The 18,258-nt window shown below is 42.8% G+C and overlaps 1 protein-coding gene across 2 annotated transcripts in view; it reads left to right on the forward strand.

Moving 5' to 3' along the window:
* Positions 1 to 18,258, forward strand: part of cib2 (calcium and integrin binding family member 2) — a 111,927-nt gene that overhangs the window by 30,038 nt on the left and 63,631 nt on the right. For both annotated transcript variants that reach the window (XM_055662717.1, XM_055662716.1), the window contains exon 2: positions 4,072 to 4,106. Coding sequence is in view for 1 of the 2 variants with exons in the window: in XM_055662716.1 (XP_055518691.1) it covers positions 4,072 to 4,106 (35 nt within the window). In the remaining variant the exon portion in view is untranslated. The remainder of the gene's footprint in view (positions 1 to 4,071; positions 4,107 to 18,258) is intronic.

Genomic DNA, 18,258 nt, shown 5'->3' on the forward strand with positions numbered 1-18,258 from the left:
AAAACATTGAAATCATACTTCTACAGTGCACTAAAACATAATTTTAATACATCAAATTTCAAAAGGTTCCTACTCTGGGAGGGGGGACATCCTTCTTCCACACCCTCTCCCCACTAAGTCGCTCCACTCCCTCACCGGTTACCCCCAAGGCCAGTGATCAGTGATCGCACAGCCTCCCCCTTTCAAAAACGCTCCAATCCAATTTAAAGCATATATATTGCATTCAAGTGTAAGTTAAAAGACTCGCTACAGTATGCACCATATTGCACAATTTCAAGCTGAAAAATGCAAATGTTCCGTACCAATGGGAGGGGGACACCCTCCTCCTTCCTCCCCCCCCCCCCCCTATGGGCTATTAATGTTCAGAGTTTTGTCCGAGCCAAGTTTAATAGGCTAATGGCTGTGGGGAAGTAGCTATTCCTGAACCTGGTCGTTGCAGTCTTCAGGCTCATGTACCTTCTACCTGAAGGTAGCGGGGAGATGAGTGTGTGGCCAGGATGGTGTGGGTCCTTGATGATACTGCCAGCCTTTTTGAGGTATGCACAATGCACAGAAATTAAAATCATCGTGCGCACAGAATATATTCTTCATGCAAAATAACCATTACTCAAAAAGATCTACGTGCATGTGAAACAGGCATCTAGCACACAAAATATATATCATGCACACAATATATTCTATCCACATAAAACAAATATCCTTCATACAAAATACACATAAACACACAAACCACGCAAGAGGCACAGAATACAAACACCATACTCATAATGTAACATCACTGCCTACATCCTAACAATATAATATGGTAAAAATGAATACATTTTGAATAGCTTTTAGCTAATTTTAAAAAAATATATAAAGAAATAGGATTAATTTCACTTTGATGGTTTTGAAATCCCTGATTTATGTTGGTGGTGTATAGAAATTAAATTACTGAAATAAATTATAATCTTGGCTGGAGTGCAGGGCTATGATGATCAATTTTATACTGTAAAACTCAAAAGTGCCAGGATATGTTGGCATGCCGTGAATAATGGCTTTAACTCGTATCCCAGGAAGTTGTTTTTTTTTTTTTGTTTTTTTTAATTATTTTTATTAGAAGTACGGTAAATTACAATACTACACAACACATATATCTTAATACATTTTTTGTACCACTTCATTTTTTTTGAGCTTTATGAAAAAGATAGAAGTAAGGAAAGTAAAGAAAGTGCGCAAGTCGTGAAGTGCAAGAGTGTTGGGAAAAGAAAGCCCCTTAGAAACGAAGTTAGAGAAAGAAGTAAAGTGAGAAAGTAGACCCTAGAAAAGAAAGTAGGAACAATCGCTCTATTATAACATTAAACACCGCAGAAAGGGGACTACCAACCAAGTCTGTTTTTGTTGTTTTACCTCCCGTTACCAGGTCCTGATTTTATTTATTTATTTATTTATTAAATTACTATTGCACCTCATGCTTGTAATAGGTCCAGAAACATAGACCACGTCTTTTGGAATTGGTCTGCTTTACCTGCTAGGAGGAATCTCATCTCTTCCAGATGTAATGTTTCAAACATTTTTGATATCCACATTTTTATTGTTGGTGTGGGCGCATTTTTCCAGAATTTAAGTATGAGCTTTTTTCCCATTATTAGCCCGTAATTGAATAAATTCTTCTGAAACACGTTTAATTCAGGGTTACCTTCCGATATTCCAAAAATAATCCATTCTGGTTTTGGTACCAGTTTTATTTTGATTAATTTTGAAAAAATATCAAATATTTCATACCAGAATTTTTGGATTTTTGTACAAAAAACAAAAGAATGCGTTATGGTAGCTTCTTGACACAGGCATTTATCACAGATTGGTGAAACATTAGGGAAGATTTTCTTTAATTTAGTTTTTGAATAATATAATCTATGTGATGTTTTGAATTGGATGAGTGTATGTCGTACGTTGATCGAACATTTATGCACCTGTAGTAAATGATTATCCTAGCTCTCTTTTGAAAATTTTATAGCTAATTCTAGTTCCCAGTCTCTTCTAATTCCATCTGTTGTGGGTATTTCTATTTTTGAAATGATATTATATAGGTACGATATTAGATTAGCTGATTCCGCCATTGTCTTCATTGCTTCATCCAGTAAGTTGGAAGGCATATGTCTTTTGCGTATTTTTTCAGATAATCACGAATTTGAAGATATTTAAAATATTGGTTATTTTTCAAATTATATATCAGTTGCAGTTGTTGAAATGATAGTAATTTTCCCAATTCATACAGATCTTCGAGCGTTTTGATTCCCATTCTTTCCCATTGTATAAATGATTTGTCTATGATTGATGGTTTAAATGATGGATTATTGACTATTGGTATTAAAAGAGATAGGTTTCTTAATTTTAGATTCTGTTTTATTTGTTTCCATGTTCTAATTGTGCTATGTATAATAGGATTTTTATTATAATTTTTATTATTCAAATTTATTGGTGAGAGGATTGCTCCTATATTACTCGGGGAGCAGTCCCCTTTTTCCATTACCATCCAGTCCGCCTGCTGGGCAGAATTGTCCAGCAGGTGAATCATATTTTTAATATTTACTGCCCAATTATAATACATAAAATTAGGGAGCGCTAGACCCCCCAACTCTTTTCGTTTATTAAGGTGTGCTATTTGTATTCTATGGGATTTATAATCCCATATAAAATTTGTAATGTCTGAGTCCAATTTTTTGAAAAACTTTTTTGGGAGATATATAGGTATTGATTGAAATAGGTATAGGATTTGTGGTAAGAAAATCATTTTTATAGCATTTATTCTGCCTATTAAGGACATCGGAAGGGTTTTCCAGAATTTAATCAAATTATTTAATTTCTTGAGTAAGGGATTATAATTGACTTTAAACATATCCTGGTAATTTCTAGTAATTTAAATTCCCAAATATTTGAATTTTTCTGTGGCTATTTTAAAGGGGAATTTCCGGAGGTGTGTTGAGTCTTTTGGTTTTATCAACGTAATTTCACTTCTGTTCCAATTTATTCTATATCCTGAGAAGGATCCAAAGTCCTCAATTAAATTTAATATGTTTGGTATACTAATTTATGGTTTTGTGATGTACAGTAGTACATCATCGGCATATAGGGATATTTTATTATTTGAATATTTTGTATTATAACCATAAATATCCGGGTGTGTTCTTATTTTTTCAGCAAGGGGTTCAATTACCAAAGCAAATAACAGCGGTGATAATGAACATCCTTGTCTATTGCCCCTTGATAGTTCAAATTTCGAGGATAATATATTATTAGTTAATATTCTAGCCGTAGGTTTGTTATATAATAGTTTTATCCATGCGATGAAGTTCTCTCCCAATTGGAATTTTTGCAATACTTTAATCATATAATCCCATTCTACTTGATCAAACGCCTTTTCTGCGTCCAGTGAGATGATAGATAACTCTTGGTCATGAGATTTATGTGAGTGCATTATGTTAAGCAAACGTCTCAAATTATTGAATGAGTGTCTCTTAGGTATAAATCCTGTTTGATCCTCATTTATTAGTCTACTAACATACCTGCTTAGTCTACTGGCCAGTGTTTTCGCTATTATTTTTTGATCCGTATTTAACAAAGCAATAGCTCTATATGATCCTGGTTCTTCTATATTTTTATCTTTTTTAAGTAATAATATGATCGTTGATTCTGCTAGTGTTTCAGGTAAGCTTTGCTCTTTAAAAGCCAGGAAGTTGATCGCGTAAGTACAGTAAATTCCCAGCGGATATTTTATTTCAATGTATAAAATCTCCAGCAATTATGAAATTATGCAGTTTGATAGAACGTCTGAATAAAGGGGACCAAAAACCAATAAGCAAATTGCTCATTTCAATTGACGGAGTAACTCAATCTTAAACTGGGTAATGGGTAATATCCTTTGATCCACTGCAGTAAGTCCTCGATATTTTTATCATTAGGGCTGGGCTGTGGATATTGTGTGCCTGTGGGGACATTAGTCGTGGTGTAGGCTCCCTCAGTTAGGCCTAGGCTTGTCGTGGTAACTCACTCCTGGTAACTGAACTAAAATTCTTATCCTCTCTCTTTCAGGACTGCACCTTTTTTACTCGCAAAGAAATCCTCCGGTGAGTGATGACATCAGTGGGTTGAATTTGGATTTTCTTTTCAGGCTGAGGTTTCCATTTTATCAAGCACAATGGCAATGAACGATAACTTAATTTCTGGATGAAAAATTCACATTTCATGGCACTACGATATGCGCAGAATCGAATCGGCTGAATGTCGGAATCCATACCCAGAATTTGGCGACAGCAGATATAAATAACAATTTAACTTATTTCCACTCCCATGTGTGAACTACAATGTGAGATTGGTCTTGTTCAACCTTTCTAGTTAAAAGGGGTGAGTTGTATTTGTACAGCTCCATGGTTTCAGGATAAGGGGTCAGCAGTTGCGTAAACTAATTTAAAGGGCAGACATTGTTGAAAAGTAGAGAATCCAGCAGCCAATTTATATCCAAACAGATCCAACAAGCAGGTAACAAATAATAATCGATAATCTGTTGGAGTAATAGAGAGCAAAAAAACAAGGTGAAATTTATCTATCTATATATGACTAAAACTCTCATCTTGACCACTTCCTGGCTGCGTTGTAAATAAATTAGCGCAAAAACGGTCCCCCATAATGCTACGATTTTTTGCTACCTTACTCACCATTCTCCTCTGCTGCAAGTCAAATACGTTTTGTTCCGATCGGTGAAATAGTACAAATGTTATGAAGGTTTTGAAAGTTCCCCCTCTCTCTCTCTCCCCCAACCCCCCTCCCTCCCCTCCCATCCCACCCACCCCACTCCCTCTCCCCCACACAACCCCCCCCCCCACCACACACACCACCCCCCCCACCACACCCTCCTCTCCCCCACACACTCCACTCCACCACACACCCCTCCCCCTCCCCATCCTCCCTCCCTCTCCCCCTCCCCCAGCCTCCCCTCTCTCCCCCCCCCCCCTCCTCCCCCCCCACCCACCCCACTCCCCCACCACACCCCCACCCTCCGCCACACACCCCCCCTCCCCCCACACCCCCCCCTCCCCCACACACCCCACTCCACCACACCCCCCCCTCCCCCCACACACCCCCTACCCCACCCTCCTCTCCCCCCACACACACCCTCCCCCACAGTTTGGGACACACAACTTTCAAGAAGTAGAGAAAGTGGGGAGGGGAATAGGGAAGAAACGGAAAGGTCTGCAGTGTAGTGGAAAGCAGGAAGGTGCTGAGGAATGACAAGAATAAAAACATTTATTTGGATGAGGAAAAAGTGCAGAATAGTTGGGTTTGTTAACATTGCTCAAGTGATGCAAATTGGCCTGAATACCACGGAGGGTCCCCCAGCTCATTTTAAAATTACCTTGATGTGATCGTTTGAATGAGTTTATCTTAATTTAACATCTCGGTGGCAACACTCCCCCGTACTGCTTTACTTTCTGTGTTAATATTTCCAGAGGGGGTCTTGAACTCGTACTTTCCTGCTTCGAGGCAAGAATACTATAGAGTGAGCTGTGGCTGCCTTGTGTGTTTATTCATATTTCAGCAGTGTAAGGTTTGTTGGTTTACGAGTTTCAAGTACCTTGGGGCTTACAGTGCAGAGTTAGACATGATCAAAGTGATTGCCTTCTTGGGTGAGACCGGTCGGTTCAATGGTCATCTTAACAATCAGAACCCCAAGCTTGGGAGAAAGAAAAGGTGCTGTTTCTATTGGTCTGTGACATCTGACAATTCGCTCTTTCACAAAGAAATATGTCTGGTTCCTTTTGACATTCCAATCCATAAACAGGAGAAAATCTAAGGGTGAAACCTAATACTTCATAGACCAAGGTCAGCTGCTTTAAAACATGAAGATGAAGGCAGACACACAATGCTGGAGTAACTCAGCGGGACTGGCTGCATCTCAGTCTGAAGAAGGGTCTCGACCCGAAATGTCACCCATTCCCTCTCTCCAGAGATGCTGCCTGTCCCGCTGAGTTACTCCAGCATTTTGTGTCTCTCTTTGATTTAAACCAGCATCTGCAGTTCCTTCCTACACATGAAGATGAAGGCCATCAGACTGGGTGGAATTTTGGAAGTTAATGTCATTAATTTCTCCAGTATGATTACGTTTCTATCACAGTTGGGCCACCATTCACGTGGCACACGATGAATACTCTGCAAATAGAAATTGTGTGAAAGGCCACTTATGCCCCTGTCCCACTTAGGAAACCTGAACGACAACCTCTGGAGACTTTGCGCCCCACCCAATGTTTCCGTGCGGTTCCCGGAGGTTGCAGGTAGTTGCCGGAGGTTGCAGGTAGTGGAAGCAGGTAGGGAGACTGACAAAAACCTCTGGGAACCGGACAGAAAACTTGGGTGGGGCGCAAAGTCTACAGAGGTTTCCGTTCAGGTTTCCTAAGTGGGACAGGGGCATTAGGCTCACTGGAAAATAGCAGTTCATTTCTAGTCTCACAAAATGAGTTATCTAACACATTTTTAATGAACTTCAAATGCTACTAACATCAGCAGATGTTGCAGATAAACTTTATTGAATGATAATGCTGATGTTGTTGTGATCAAAATTGCAAGGATTCACATGGGCACCACATTCCTGTCGTACCCCAATATACCTTGATTCACTTAACATCTGAGAACCTATTGATCTCTGAGTGAATGCATTCAGCAACTGTTCCTCCATGGCTTTGTCGGGTGGAGAATTGCAAGGATTCACTATGGTCCAGGTGATGAATGTCTTGTCACCGGCGTCCCAACTTTGAGACTGTGATCCCTGGTATCCCGCACTTATTTACAGGTCATGAATCCAGGTGTTCTGTGAAAACTCACAGGACTGGTTCCAATGCAGTATAAAACAAGGAACTGCAGATGCAGGTTTACACAAAAAAAAAGGACACAAAGTGCTGGAGTAACTCAGCGGGTCAGGCAGCATCTCTAGAGAACATGGATAGATGACGCATCAGGTCCCGACACTCAAATGCTGCTTGAATATTTTGGTCTTATTTTGTGGTAGATTGCTAAAACATAATGGAGGAATGTTAATGCATTGCTTTGGCTTGCTTTACCATGCACCTATCCAGATTGTGCGTGCATTACATGCTGTTGGGTCCGTATAGGATATCACAGCAACAGTGCAATGCGCTGCTCAGGGACTTGCTTTGTATTAGTTTACTTTAGAGATACAGTACGGAAACAGGCCCTTCGGCCCACCAAGACCGCACTGACTAGCGATCCCCGCACATTAACACCATCCTACAAACACTGGAGCCAATTTACATTTATACCAATGTACATTTATACCAAGCCAATTAACCTACAAACCTGTATGCCTTTGGAATGTGGGAGGAAACTGAAGAACTCAGAGAAAATCCTACCATGGGGAGAACGTACAAACTCAGCCAGCACCCGTAGTCGGGATCGAACCCGGGTCTCTTGCGTTGAAACTGCTGCAAGGCAGCAACTCTACCCCTGTGCCACCATGCCGCCCCTAAATTTGCATGCCACACCTTATTTTTGTTTGTAATTTCACCTTCATTAAGGCTTCATTCGGTGTAATGAAATGAAGAAAGAATCACATTTCTATCATATATTCCACGAGTTCAAAATATTCCAATGCACTTCAAAATAGTTTCAAGGAAAATAGTTTACCTTGAAGTGGAAGAAATATAACAATTTCTACAAAGCAAATTTCTAAAATCGGCAATGTAAGTGTGTTAGGCAAACTGTCAGTCAAGGGTAAATGTGGAGAATTCCTTGCTTCTCCTCAGAACAGTTCCAAATGAGAAACTGTCTTGAGAGACTGATACTGATGTGGAGTACAAGGCAGTAAATGGGAAAGTGGAAGCATAAATAGTGCATGAAACCTTGTCCCATTGAAACAGATTCGACTGGACAAAACAATACCCGTGTTTACTTTAGCTAATTAATGATGTGAAAATGGAATTCTTCAAGGAAATGAATTAAATATTTAATCGTAGTGCTTCATCAATCAGAAAATAAGCCAACAGCACCGGAAAGAGAAGAAGAAGTTTGAACATTAACTTAACAACATAAGGAATAGGAGAGAAGGCCATCTGGCTCCTCAAGCTATTCATCCAACCGATCTTCCTCATCAGCGCTATTTTCCCACAATCCCCACATCTTTTGATTTCCTTAATGGCTACCAATATGTCAACCTCTGTTCTAAATAAATCGTGGCACAATGGTAGAGTTACTGCCTTACAGTGCTTGCACCGGAGACCCGGGTTCGATCCTGACTACGGGTGCTGTCGGTAAAGAGTTTGTACGTTTTTCCCGTGAGCTGCGTGGGTTTTCTCCGAGATCTTTGGTTTCCTCCCACACTCCAAAGACCTACAGATTTATAGGTTAATTGGCTTAGTGTATGTGTAAATTGTCCGTAGTGTGTGTAGGATAGTGTTAATGTGCGGGGATCGCTGGTCAGTGCGGACTCGATGGGCCGAAGGGCCTGGTTCCGTGCTGTATCTCTAAACTAAACTGAGATTCCAAGCTGTCCAGGATAAAGAATTCCAATGATTCACTGCCTCTCAGTGAAGAAACCTCTCCTCGTCTCAAGCTTAAGTGGCCAACCTGCGTTCTCAAATTGTCTAGGAAAGAACTGCAGAAGCTGGTTTACACAGAAGATAGAGTAACTGAGCGGGACAGGCAGCATCTCTGGGGAGAAGGAATGGGTGACTTTTCTGGTCTCGATCCTTCTTCAGACTGTCTATTCTCAAACTGTCTTCTGGTTTTAAAGTTATTGAGGGAAAACATCCATCAGCAAACCTGTCAGAAGGCTCAGAAATGGAAAGGACCGAGAGGTACTGAAGAAAACCCAAAATCCAAACGTGAATGGAACCGACAGAACTCAGGACTGCTATCGAACCGACAGAATGAAGAACTGATTAGTCAGCACCCAATTGGTGATGATCCCAGATATTTATACCAAGTGATAGATTTGTGGAGCAGATTAAATGCAGGTGTAACTCCTAATAGCTCAGGGGAGGAGTGTGGGAAGAGTCTCAAGTGTCTGGAGGCATTCTCAACTCCTTTCATAATTGTGTAAGTTTCAAAGAGATCTCCGCTTATCCTGTTCAAGAAGGAACTGCAGATGCTGGAAAATCTCTCTCCACTTATCCTGCTAAACTCTAAAGAATGCAGTGCCAGTCAACTGGATTTTTCCATGTTCCGCAAACCTGGCATCCCTGGAAGCAGAAAAGGATATGAAGTGCTGGAGTAACTCAGCAGGTCAGGCAGCATCTCTAGAGATCATGGATAGGTGATGTTCGGGTCGGTACCCGCCTGCAGAGTCCACTCTGTCCCAACCAACATCTAAGTAAGTGGTACAAAAGAAAAATGTTGCAACAATTAAAATTAAAATTAAATACCGGACATATTCAGGCAGAATCTGTGGAAAGCAAAACAAACAACAGTTTTGGGTTGAAAATAGATGCAAAATGCTGGAGAAACTCAGCGGGACAGGCAGCATCTCTTGAGAGAAGGAATGGGGAATCAAAGAATTCAGAATTCTGAAGAAGGGTCTCAACCCGAAACGTCACTCATTCCTTCTTTGCAGGGATGCTGCCTGTCCCGCTGAGTTACTCCAGCATTTTGTGTCTATTTTCAGATAAAACCAGCATCTGCAGTTCCTTTCGAAACAGTTTCAGGTTAATGAGTTTTTTGGGTGGATTTTGGGAATAGGTAGAGGTAAAAAGTGGTTTAAAATGCAGAGAAAGATATTAGAGGATGAATGAGAAGGATGGGGAGGGTGTGATACAATAGAGGACTTATGTTTCAATGAAAAAGGTGATGAATGTATAATGTAAGTAAGTTTATAGGCCAAGTATTCACATACAAGGAATTTGCCTTGGTGCTCCGCCCACAATTAACGACATGACATACAGTGACAGTTACGAATGACTCAGAAAACACTAAACATTAATAATAATAAAACATTAATGATAAAACACCATTGATCAATCATGTGAACCAACAAAATGCAAAGGAGAATTATCTGAAATTAGTGAGGGATGTGGCGTAAATGCTGAGAGTTGGAGCTGGAGATCTTTGAAATGTAGGTTACCTGACATTATTGAAGGCTGTGCTGTGTGTAGTGTCCTGTGAGATGCTGTTCTGTTCTTGCATTGGGCTTCACTGGAAAAGTGAAGAATGCCAAGAGTAGATTGGGAATAAGATGGAGAATTAAAGTGTAGGAAGGAACTGCAGATGCTGGTTTAAACCGAAGATAGACACAAAAATCTGGAGTAACTCAGCGGGACAGGCAGCATCTCTAGAGAGAAGGAATGGGTGACATTTCGGGTTGAGACCCTTCTTCAGACTGAAGAAGGGTCTCGGCCCGAAGTTACTCCAGATATTTTTGTCTATCTTTTGTCTATCTTTGGAGAATTAAAGTTGACATTTGCAGACTGACAGAGTAGTGTTTCACAGAATAGTCACCCTTTCTGTGTTTGGTCTCCCAAGTGCAGAGAAGACTTAGGGGCCACAGTCTTAGAATAAAGGGGAGGTCATTTAAGACTGAGGTGAGAAAAAACTTTTTCACCCAGACAGTTGTGAATTTATGGAATTCCCTGCCATAGGGGGCAGTGGAGGCCAAGTCACTGGATGGATTTAAGAGCGAGTTAGATAGAGCTCTAGGGGCTAGTGAAGTCAAGGGATATGGGGAGAAGGCAGGCACGGGTTATTGATTGGAGACGATCAGCCTTGATCACAATAAATGGCGGTGCTGGCTCAAAGGGCCGAATGGCCTCCTCCTGCACCTATTTTCTATGTTTCTATGTTTCTAAAACGAGCACTGGTGGGCACCACATGATGTGGAATGAAGGACAAGATTCATCTGTTAAGAGTGTCAGGAGCCCTGTATGGCTTTTATATTCCAGGGTAAAAGTAGCATTAGAGTAGTTGCCTTACAGCGACAGAGACCCAGGTTCAATCCTGACTACGGGTGCTGTCTGTACGGCGTTTGTACTTTCTTCCCGTGACCTGCGTGGGTTTTCTCCTGGAGCTCCGGTTTCTCCAAGCTGTACAGGTTTGTAGGCTAATTGGCTTGGTAAAGTTGTAAACATTGTCCCTTGTGTGTGGAGGATAGTGTTAGTGTGCAGGGATCGCTGGTCGGCACAGACTCGTGGGTCGAAGGGCCTGTTTCCATGCTGTATCCCTAAACTAAACTAAACTATAAAGTCAGGGATCATCGGAAGAGACAATACTCTCAGCACTATGTAGCCTTTCTCATTATGAAAGCCTCTTCCCCCCCCCTCCCCCTTCAGACAAACGCTCAGCAAATTGCAACATGAGCTTTGAGTTATTAAGCTATTTCAATTATATGAGATATATGTGTGAACAGCCGTGGTTTAACATGGAGGGAAACATGGAATCCCATCTAGAATACCTAAATGATAAGTGTTTCTGTCTGTACACGATCATAAAATTGAAGACTAATTACAGTAACCCTGCATTAGCTTATATCTAATGGTTAGGCTAGTCTATATTTTCTAATATCAGATTTCTGGTTGGAAGATAAAATCACTAAGTATTTCCTGCCATTAGGGAAACAGTTCCACAGTTGTGGAAAGTCAAATTGTCTTTAGCTAAATAGAATAACTTTGAGTGTTGCATAATATGCTTCAAATTACTTATCGTGTGTTATAAGGTCATCAGTGATAGGAGCAGAGTTTCGGCCCATCAACTCTACTCCGCCATTCAATCATGGCTGATCTATCTCTCCCTCCGAACCCCAATCTCCTGCCTTCTCCCCATAACCCCTGACACATGTACTAGTCAAGAATCAATCTATGGTACACAAAAAAGCTGGAGAAACTCAGCGGGTGCAGCAGCATCTATGGAGCGAAGGAAGTAGGCAACGTTTCGGGCCGAAACCCAAAACTTCAGACTATCTATCTATATAAGAATCTATCTATCATGGATCTATCAATAGAACATTCCGTGGAATGTTTATGGCAGCTTCATCCAGCATTACTGAAGGATGTCACTTTTCATTATCACTGAACGGTCCTGGAAAGGTCATAAGGGCATAAGTTCTTGGAGCAGAATTAGCCATTCGGCCCACCAAGTCTACTCCGCCATTCAATCATGGCTAATCTATCTTTGCCTCTCACCACCTTGGTTTGGTTGCGTGTTATCGGCATCTGGCTCCGCAATGTATTCCACAAGAGAAGGTTATTCCACTGGATTAACAGGAGAGACTATGTGAAGGTTGCCGATATCTCTCAGAACAACAGACAGCCAACCATGTTATCTCTGGGTGCCCGCTCAACCACCCACTCAATGGAGCTCAGGGGCCGGGCAGACATTGACGCAGAGACAACAACCTGGCTGCTCAACACCCGGCTTGAGATCCAACTATTCCTTTGGTTTCTGTTTCATTGGCAAGAAGAAGAAGCCTCTCAACACCATTCTGCCTTCGCCTCATAACCCCTGACATCCTGAAGCAACAGAGCTGGGAATCTGGAGTCTTAAAATGCAAACTCATTGAATGAGCCACTGAAAAGTGCAGATGAGTGGTTGGCAAGAGACGGCTTCAATATTGGGAATTCAAGGCAAAATTATGACAGTCTCCACTACACAATTGCCCTGCTCATCTACACACAGTATGTTCCTTTCATTCAAAGCAAGGTTGTGTTTTATATAAAGCAAAATAATATTTCAGGATTCGAGATTAATGATTGAAGGATCCCATGTAGCAAGGTTGAGTTTGGCATAGCAAGGAAGGAACTGCAGATGCTGGTTTACACCAAAGATAGTCACAAAATGCTGGAGTAACTCAAGTCAAGTCAAGTCAAGTTTATTTGTCACATACACATACGAGATGTGCAGTGAAATGAAAGTGGCAATGCTCGCGGACTTTTGTGCAAAAGACAAACAACAAAACAACCAACAAATTATAAACACAATCATAACACACATATTCTTTTTACATAATAAATAATGGAAGGAAAAACGTTCAGTAGAGTTAGTCCCTGGTGAGATAGGCGTTTTACAGTCCGAATTGCCTCTGGGAAGAAACTCCTTCTCAACCTCTGGGATAGGCAGCATCTCTGGAGAGAAGGAAAGATCTTGTGGGCTGCCAATACAACTCGGGGAAGTGTATGCTAATCTCACAGAGATGAAGTGAGCAATCCTTCATTGGGAAGCAAATGTCCCCTCAGCACTGCCAAAATACATTTTTTTAAATATATTAATTGAAGGGATAGGGTTTTCATAGGTTGAGCCAGCATTTAATTGCCCTTGGGGAACGTGGTGGTGAGCTGCTTTCTTGAATCACTGCATCCTTGATGTGTGGTTATTCACACAAGCCATGAGGGAGGAAAGTCCAGATTTCGACCCAGTGATGCTGAAGGGACAGCAATGTATTGACAAGCCGATGCGTGGCTTGGAAGGCAACTTCCAGGTGATGGTGTTCCACAGCTTTTGTTGTCCTTGTCTGTCCAGCTTGTCGAGGTCATGGGTGTGGAAGGTGGTATAATGTCATAGGTAATAGGAGCGGAATTAGGCCATTCGGCCCATCAAGTTAACTCTGCCATTCAATCATGGATGATCTATCTCTCCCTCCTAACCCCATTCACTTGCCTTCTCCCCATAACCCCTGACACCCGCACTAATCAGTGAGTATAGGTGAGTTGCTGCAGGGCCTCCTGTAGAATGGTACAAACTACTGCTATCCACTAAGTACCCTGGGTAGAAGGAGCCCACTTCTTGAATCATCCGATAACAAGTTGTTGGCACAATACAGTTTGCTGGATACTTAAGGGGCAGATTGGTGGGGGATGGAGTCATGTGTAGACCAGACATGATATTGTCCACAGACATCCTATCCTACAGTGCATGAACTGTGTATTAATCTCTCCTTGTCTGCATTTTGCATCGTTTTATTGATGCCCATTTTCCACCAACCTCTGCTCCAGTATGTGTGGGAAGGAACTGCAGATGCTGGCGTTCACCAAAGATAGATCACAAAAGCTTGGAGTAACTCAGCGGGTCAGGCAGCATCTCTGGAGAAAAGGAATAGGTGATGTTTCGGGTCAAGACCCTTCTTCAGACTCAGAACCAGGGGAGAGGGACACTAGTGGTACAGAACAAATCGGAGCCAGCGCCGATGGCCAAAGTGCCCGCTATTTCTGGTGTGTGGTCGGTGTTGGATTTGCAAGTGAACACCATCTTTTCACTCAACGCAGACTGCCCACTGGGGTTTCACAAAAATGCTGGAGAAACTCAGCGGGTGCAGCACCATCTATGGAGCGAAGGAAATGGCAACGTTTCGGGCTAAAACCCTTCTTCAGATTGATGGGATTAACAGGTTTGCGATCAGTAATGACATCCAATCCCACTAACATTTGAACAATCAGGCTGATTTTGGATCAGACACACCACTGATTAAATGTGGGACCTGTCTCTTCTGTCTTATCCATTCAACAACCATTTGAAACAACTGCAGCAGAACTGTGAGCAGATCAATTGTCCAGTTATAAATGAGTTCCCAGGTTTTACAGCAGACCAGCCACCGTCCTTCATGTTGGGTACAGAGAAACTCTAATAATCTATTACACACAGAACTCTGTTGGTGCTGGACCAGCAAAGATTCTGGTTTCTATTATTATCCAACACACATTTGTAAATCACTTATCAAAATGTGAGGCAATAAAATAGATTTTCTAGTGAATCGGGTAAGTTTAAAGGAAGCCTGTAAACCAGGGACTTGGTGAGTGGAAAGAGATGGCATGGATTGGGACCCTGGTGAGTGGAACGGGAGCCCAGGAACTGGAAGCGTTGAGTGGAAAATAAGCACTGGGACTGGGGCCTTGGTGAAGAGAAAGAGAGCGCAGGAATTTGAGCCTCGGGACAGGAAAGGTGGCATAAATAGAGCCTGACAATCATTACCTGGTGAGCTGGATGCCAATCCTTTGGGATTTCCGAATGGCTGGATGGCAGATTATCAGAGTTTTACTACATTATGAGTTGAGGAATGTGGAGTAGATGGCATAAAACAGTTAAGCTGTCGGCAGTCACAGAGTCATAGAGTGATACGGTGTTAAAACAGGCCCTTCGGCCCAACTTGACCACTCCGTCCTACATGTCCCAGCTACACTGTTCCCACCTGTCAGCATTTGGTCCATATCCCTCCAATCCAGTCCTGTCCATGTAACTATAACTATAACATTAACTAGGTGAGTGAGCATTGTGCCTCAGTGAATGCTGGAGGACAGGACACAATGGTCCACTCGGGTCTATTTCTTGAATGTCTATGCTTTTCCTCCAGTTGCAGCAACTCCCACCTTGGCATTTTCCGCGGTGTGCTTAGACTGATGAGGTGGGCCCTAGGGATGGATGATTTATAAAGACTGACACACTGGCCCTCCTTATTACCTTGATATGACCTCTTAATTATCAGCTTGTGACCCTTCTGGAGACCCTTGGCCTGTAGGTGGAACCTGCCTGTTTACTATTTCCCGTTCAGTAGTTCCAAAGCAACCCTTGACATGGTGACACTTTGCTTGCTCTTGCCCTTTGATTAGCTGGGCAGCTCGTTTCACTTTGACCTGGAGGTGACTGAGCGACTGAAAGCTCATCAATCACAGCGTGAAGGAGGCAATAAAGTATTGATTCAGTCCTCATTCATTTCCATGTAAATGACTTCCTGGTTGTTGGCCACACAGTAAGACCGATGGGATCTGACAAACCTCCGACTCAGTCCAACCTTTGGGGAATTCCATCTGACAGGCTCTTCGGCCTACTGAGTCCGCATCGACCAGCGATCCCCACAAATTTAACACTATCCTTTTTATTGTATTCAATTTATTGTCATTATCTCATATTAGAGACAACAAAATAAAATTTCCTTACAGTCAAGTAACATAAAAATAAATAATAAGTAAATAAAACATATTAAAATTTAAAAAAGCTCAAACACAGAAGTCCACGACACATAACCCCACAGCGGCACCAAAGTTAAGGAAGGTACCATAGTCCAGCCAGCCCCCCCCGCCGATCTTCCCAGATGTTCACCCATGGTCAGGGGTCTCCCAAGCACCCGCAGGTCGCCACCACGGCGGCCCGATGCTCAGGCCCTCACGCTGGGATGATGGAACCCCGATGGAGCACATCCTCAGCGCCCGGACCTCCAGATCAGCCGCCTCCCACCGGAGTCCGCGGCTTCCCGAGTCCACAGGCCGAGCCGGGCGGAGTCGCTAGAACTCCACGATGTTGATCAGCGCCGCACGCGTGGGGTGCTCAGCGAACCACAGCTCCGCGATGTCGGTGCAGCAGGCCCAGCATTGGTGGGGGGGGGGGGAGATAACCCGAATAATAGTCGCACATCCTCTCCAGGAAGCGACTGAAGGACAGTATCCCCTTTACTGTACCCTCTTCCCCCCACATAACGACATTTAAAAAAAAACACAGTAAACGCTTTTCAACAAAACAAAAACAAAAACAGATACCGGACTGAAGGCGGAGGCAGCCAGCACCAGCGCCACCGGAAATCCTAACCACACACTAGGGCCAATTTATACATACACCAAGCTAATTAACCGTCAACCTGTACGTCTTTTGGAGTGTGGGAGGAAGACAAGATCTCGGAGAAAACCCACGCAGTCACGGGGAGAACGTACAAACTCCATACGGACAGCGTCCGTAGTCAGGATCGAACCTGGGTCTCCGGCGCTGCAAAGCGTTGCAAGGCAGCAACTCCATCGCTGTGCCACCGTGACCGCCCGAAAGAGTTAGGGATAGAGTTTTCCAATGCCCTTGCCAACGAAAATCATTGTAATAGGACACGGTGAGCTGCAAGTGACAAGTCTGAAGAAGGGTCTCAACCCGAAACATCACCCATCTCTTATCTCCAGAGGTGCTGCCTGTCCCGTGAGTAACATCAGATCATAAGTGATAGGATAGAATTAGGCCAATCGGCCCATCAAGTCTACTCCACCATTCAATCATGGCTGATCTATCTCTCCTTCCTAACCCCATTCTCCTGCCTTCTCCCCATAACCTCTGACACCCGTACTGATCAACAATCTATCTATCTCTGCCTTAAATATATCCACTGACTTGTCTCCGCAGTCTTCAGTGGCAAAGAATCCCACAGATTCACCACCACAATTTACTGAAGCATTACTGTGTCTATTTTCGGTGTAAACTAGTTTCTGCATTTCCTTCCTACACAGTTGTGGTCATCTCATTCCAGCTAACTGATCCACATTTCCATTCAGCTTTATTTGCAATCTGCTTTCTACGGATCCCCGAGACAACTTCATTCCCTAATGTAAAGGGAAGTGCTCAAATGTCCCATGTCTGGGAGCAGGTAAAAAACATTTTTTATCACGCACCAGTAGATAGAGTTGACACAGAGTAAACAAAATTTATCTTTATGTATCCTAGGGAACACTAAGTTTGACATTGCTCGTAAAATACGTATCTTGGAACAGCACAGCTAATTTACGGCATCTGCAAGTCGTATATTTTCTTTAAAAAAGCTTTGCATGCAAGCTGCCTTTAACTTCCATCAATCACTGTTCCAATGCTCAAGCACGCTTTTGTCACTCCAGATCTCCCACAGCATTCAAGAGAGTAATTTTAAGATGACCCCTCCACTCATAGAAATAGTCTCTCAGCCCAGCGTGGGTGGCACGGTGGCGCAGCATCGGTAAGTTGCTGCCTTGCAGCGCCAGAGACCCGGGTTCCATCCTGACTAACGGGTGCCTGTCTGTACAGAGTTTGTATATTTCTCCCCATGACCTGCCTGGTTTTTCACCGAGATCTTCGGCTTCCTGCCATACTCCAAAGACATATAGACAATAGAAACATAGAAACATAGAAATTAGGTGCAGGAGTAGAGGCCATTCGGCCCTTCGAGCCTGCGCCGCCATTCAATATGATCATGGCTGATCATCCAACTCAGTATCCTGTACCGCCTTCTCTCCATACCCCCTGATCCCATTAGCCACAAGGGCCACATCTAACTCCCTCTTAAATATAGCCAATGAACTGTGGCCTCAACTACCCTCTGTGGTAGAGAATTCCACAGATTCACCACTCTGTGTGAAAAAAGTTTTCCGCATCTCGGTCTCTAAAAGATTTCCCCCTTAATCCGTAAACTGTGACCTCCTTGTTCTGGACTTCCCCAACATCGGGAACAATCTTCCCTGCATCTAGCCTGTCCAACCCCTTAAGATATTTTGTAGTTTTCTATAAGACCCCCCTGCA

This window comes from Leucoraja erinacea, chromosome 36 (assembly GCF_028641065.1).
Source record: "Leucoraja erinacea ecotype New England chromosome 36, Leri_hhj_1, whole genome shotgun sequence".
NCBI classification, from domain to species: domain Eukaryota; kingdom Metazoa; phylum Chordata; class Chondrichthyes; order Rajiformes; family Rajidae; genus Leucoraja; species Leucoraja erinaceus.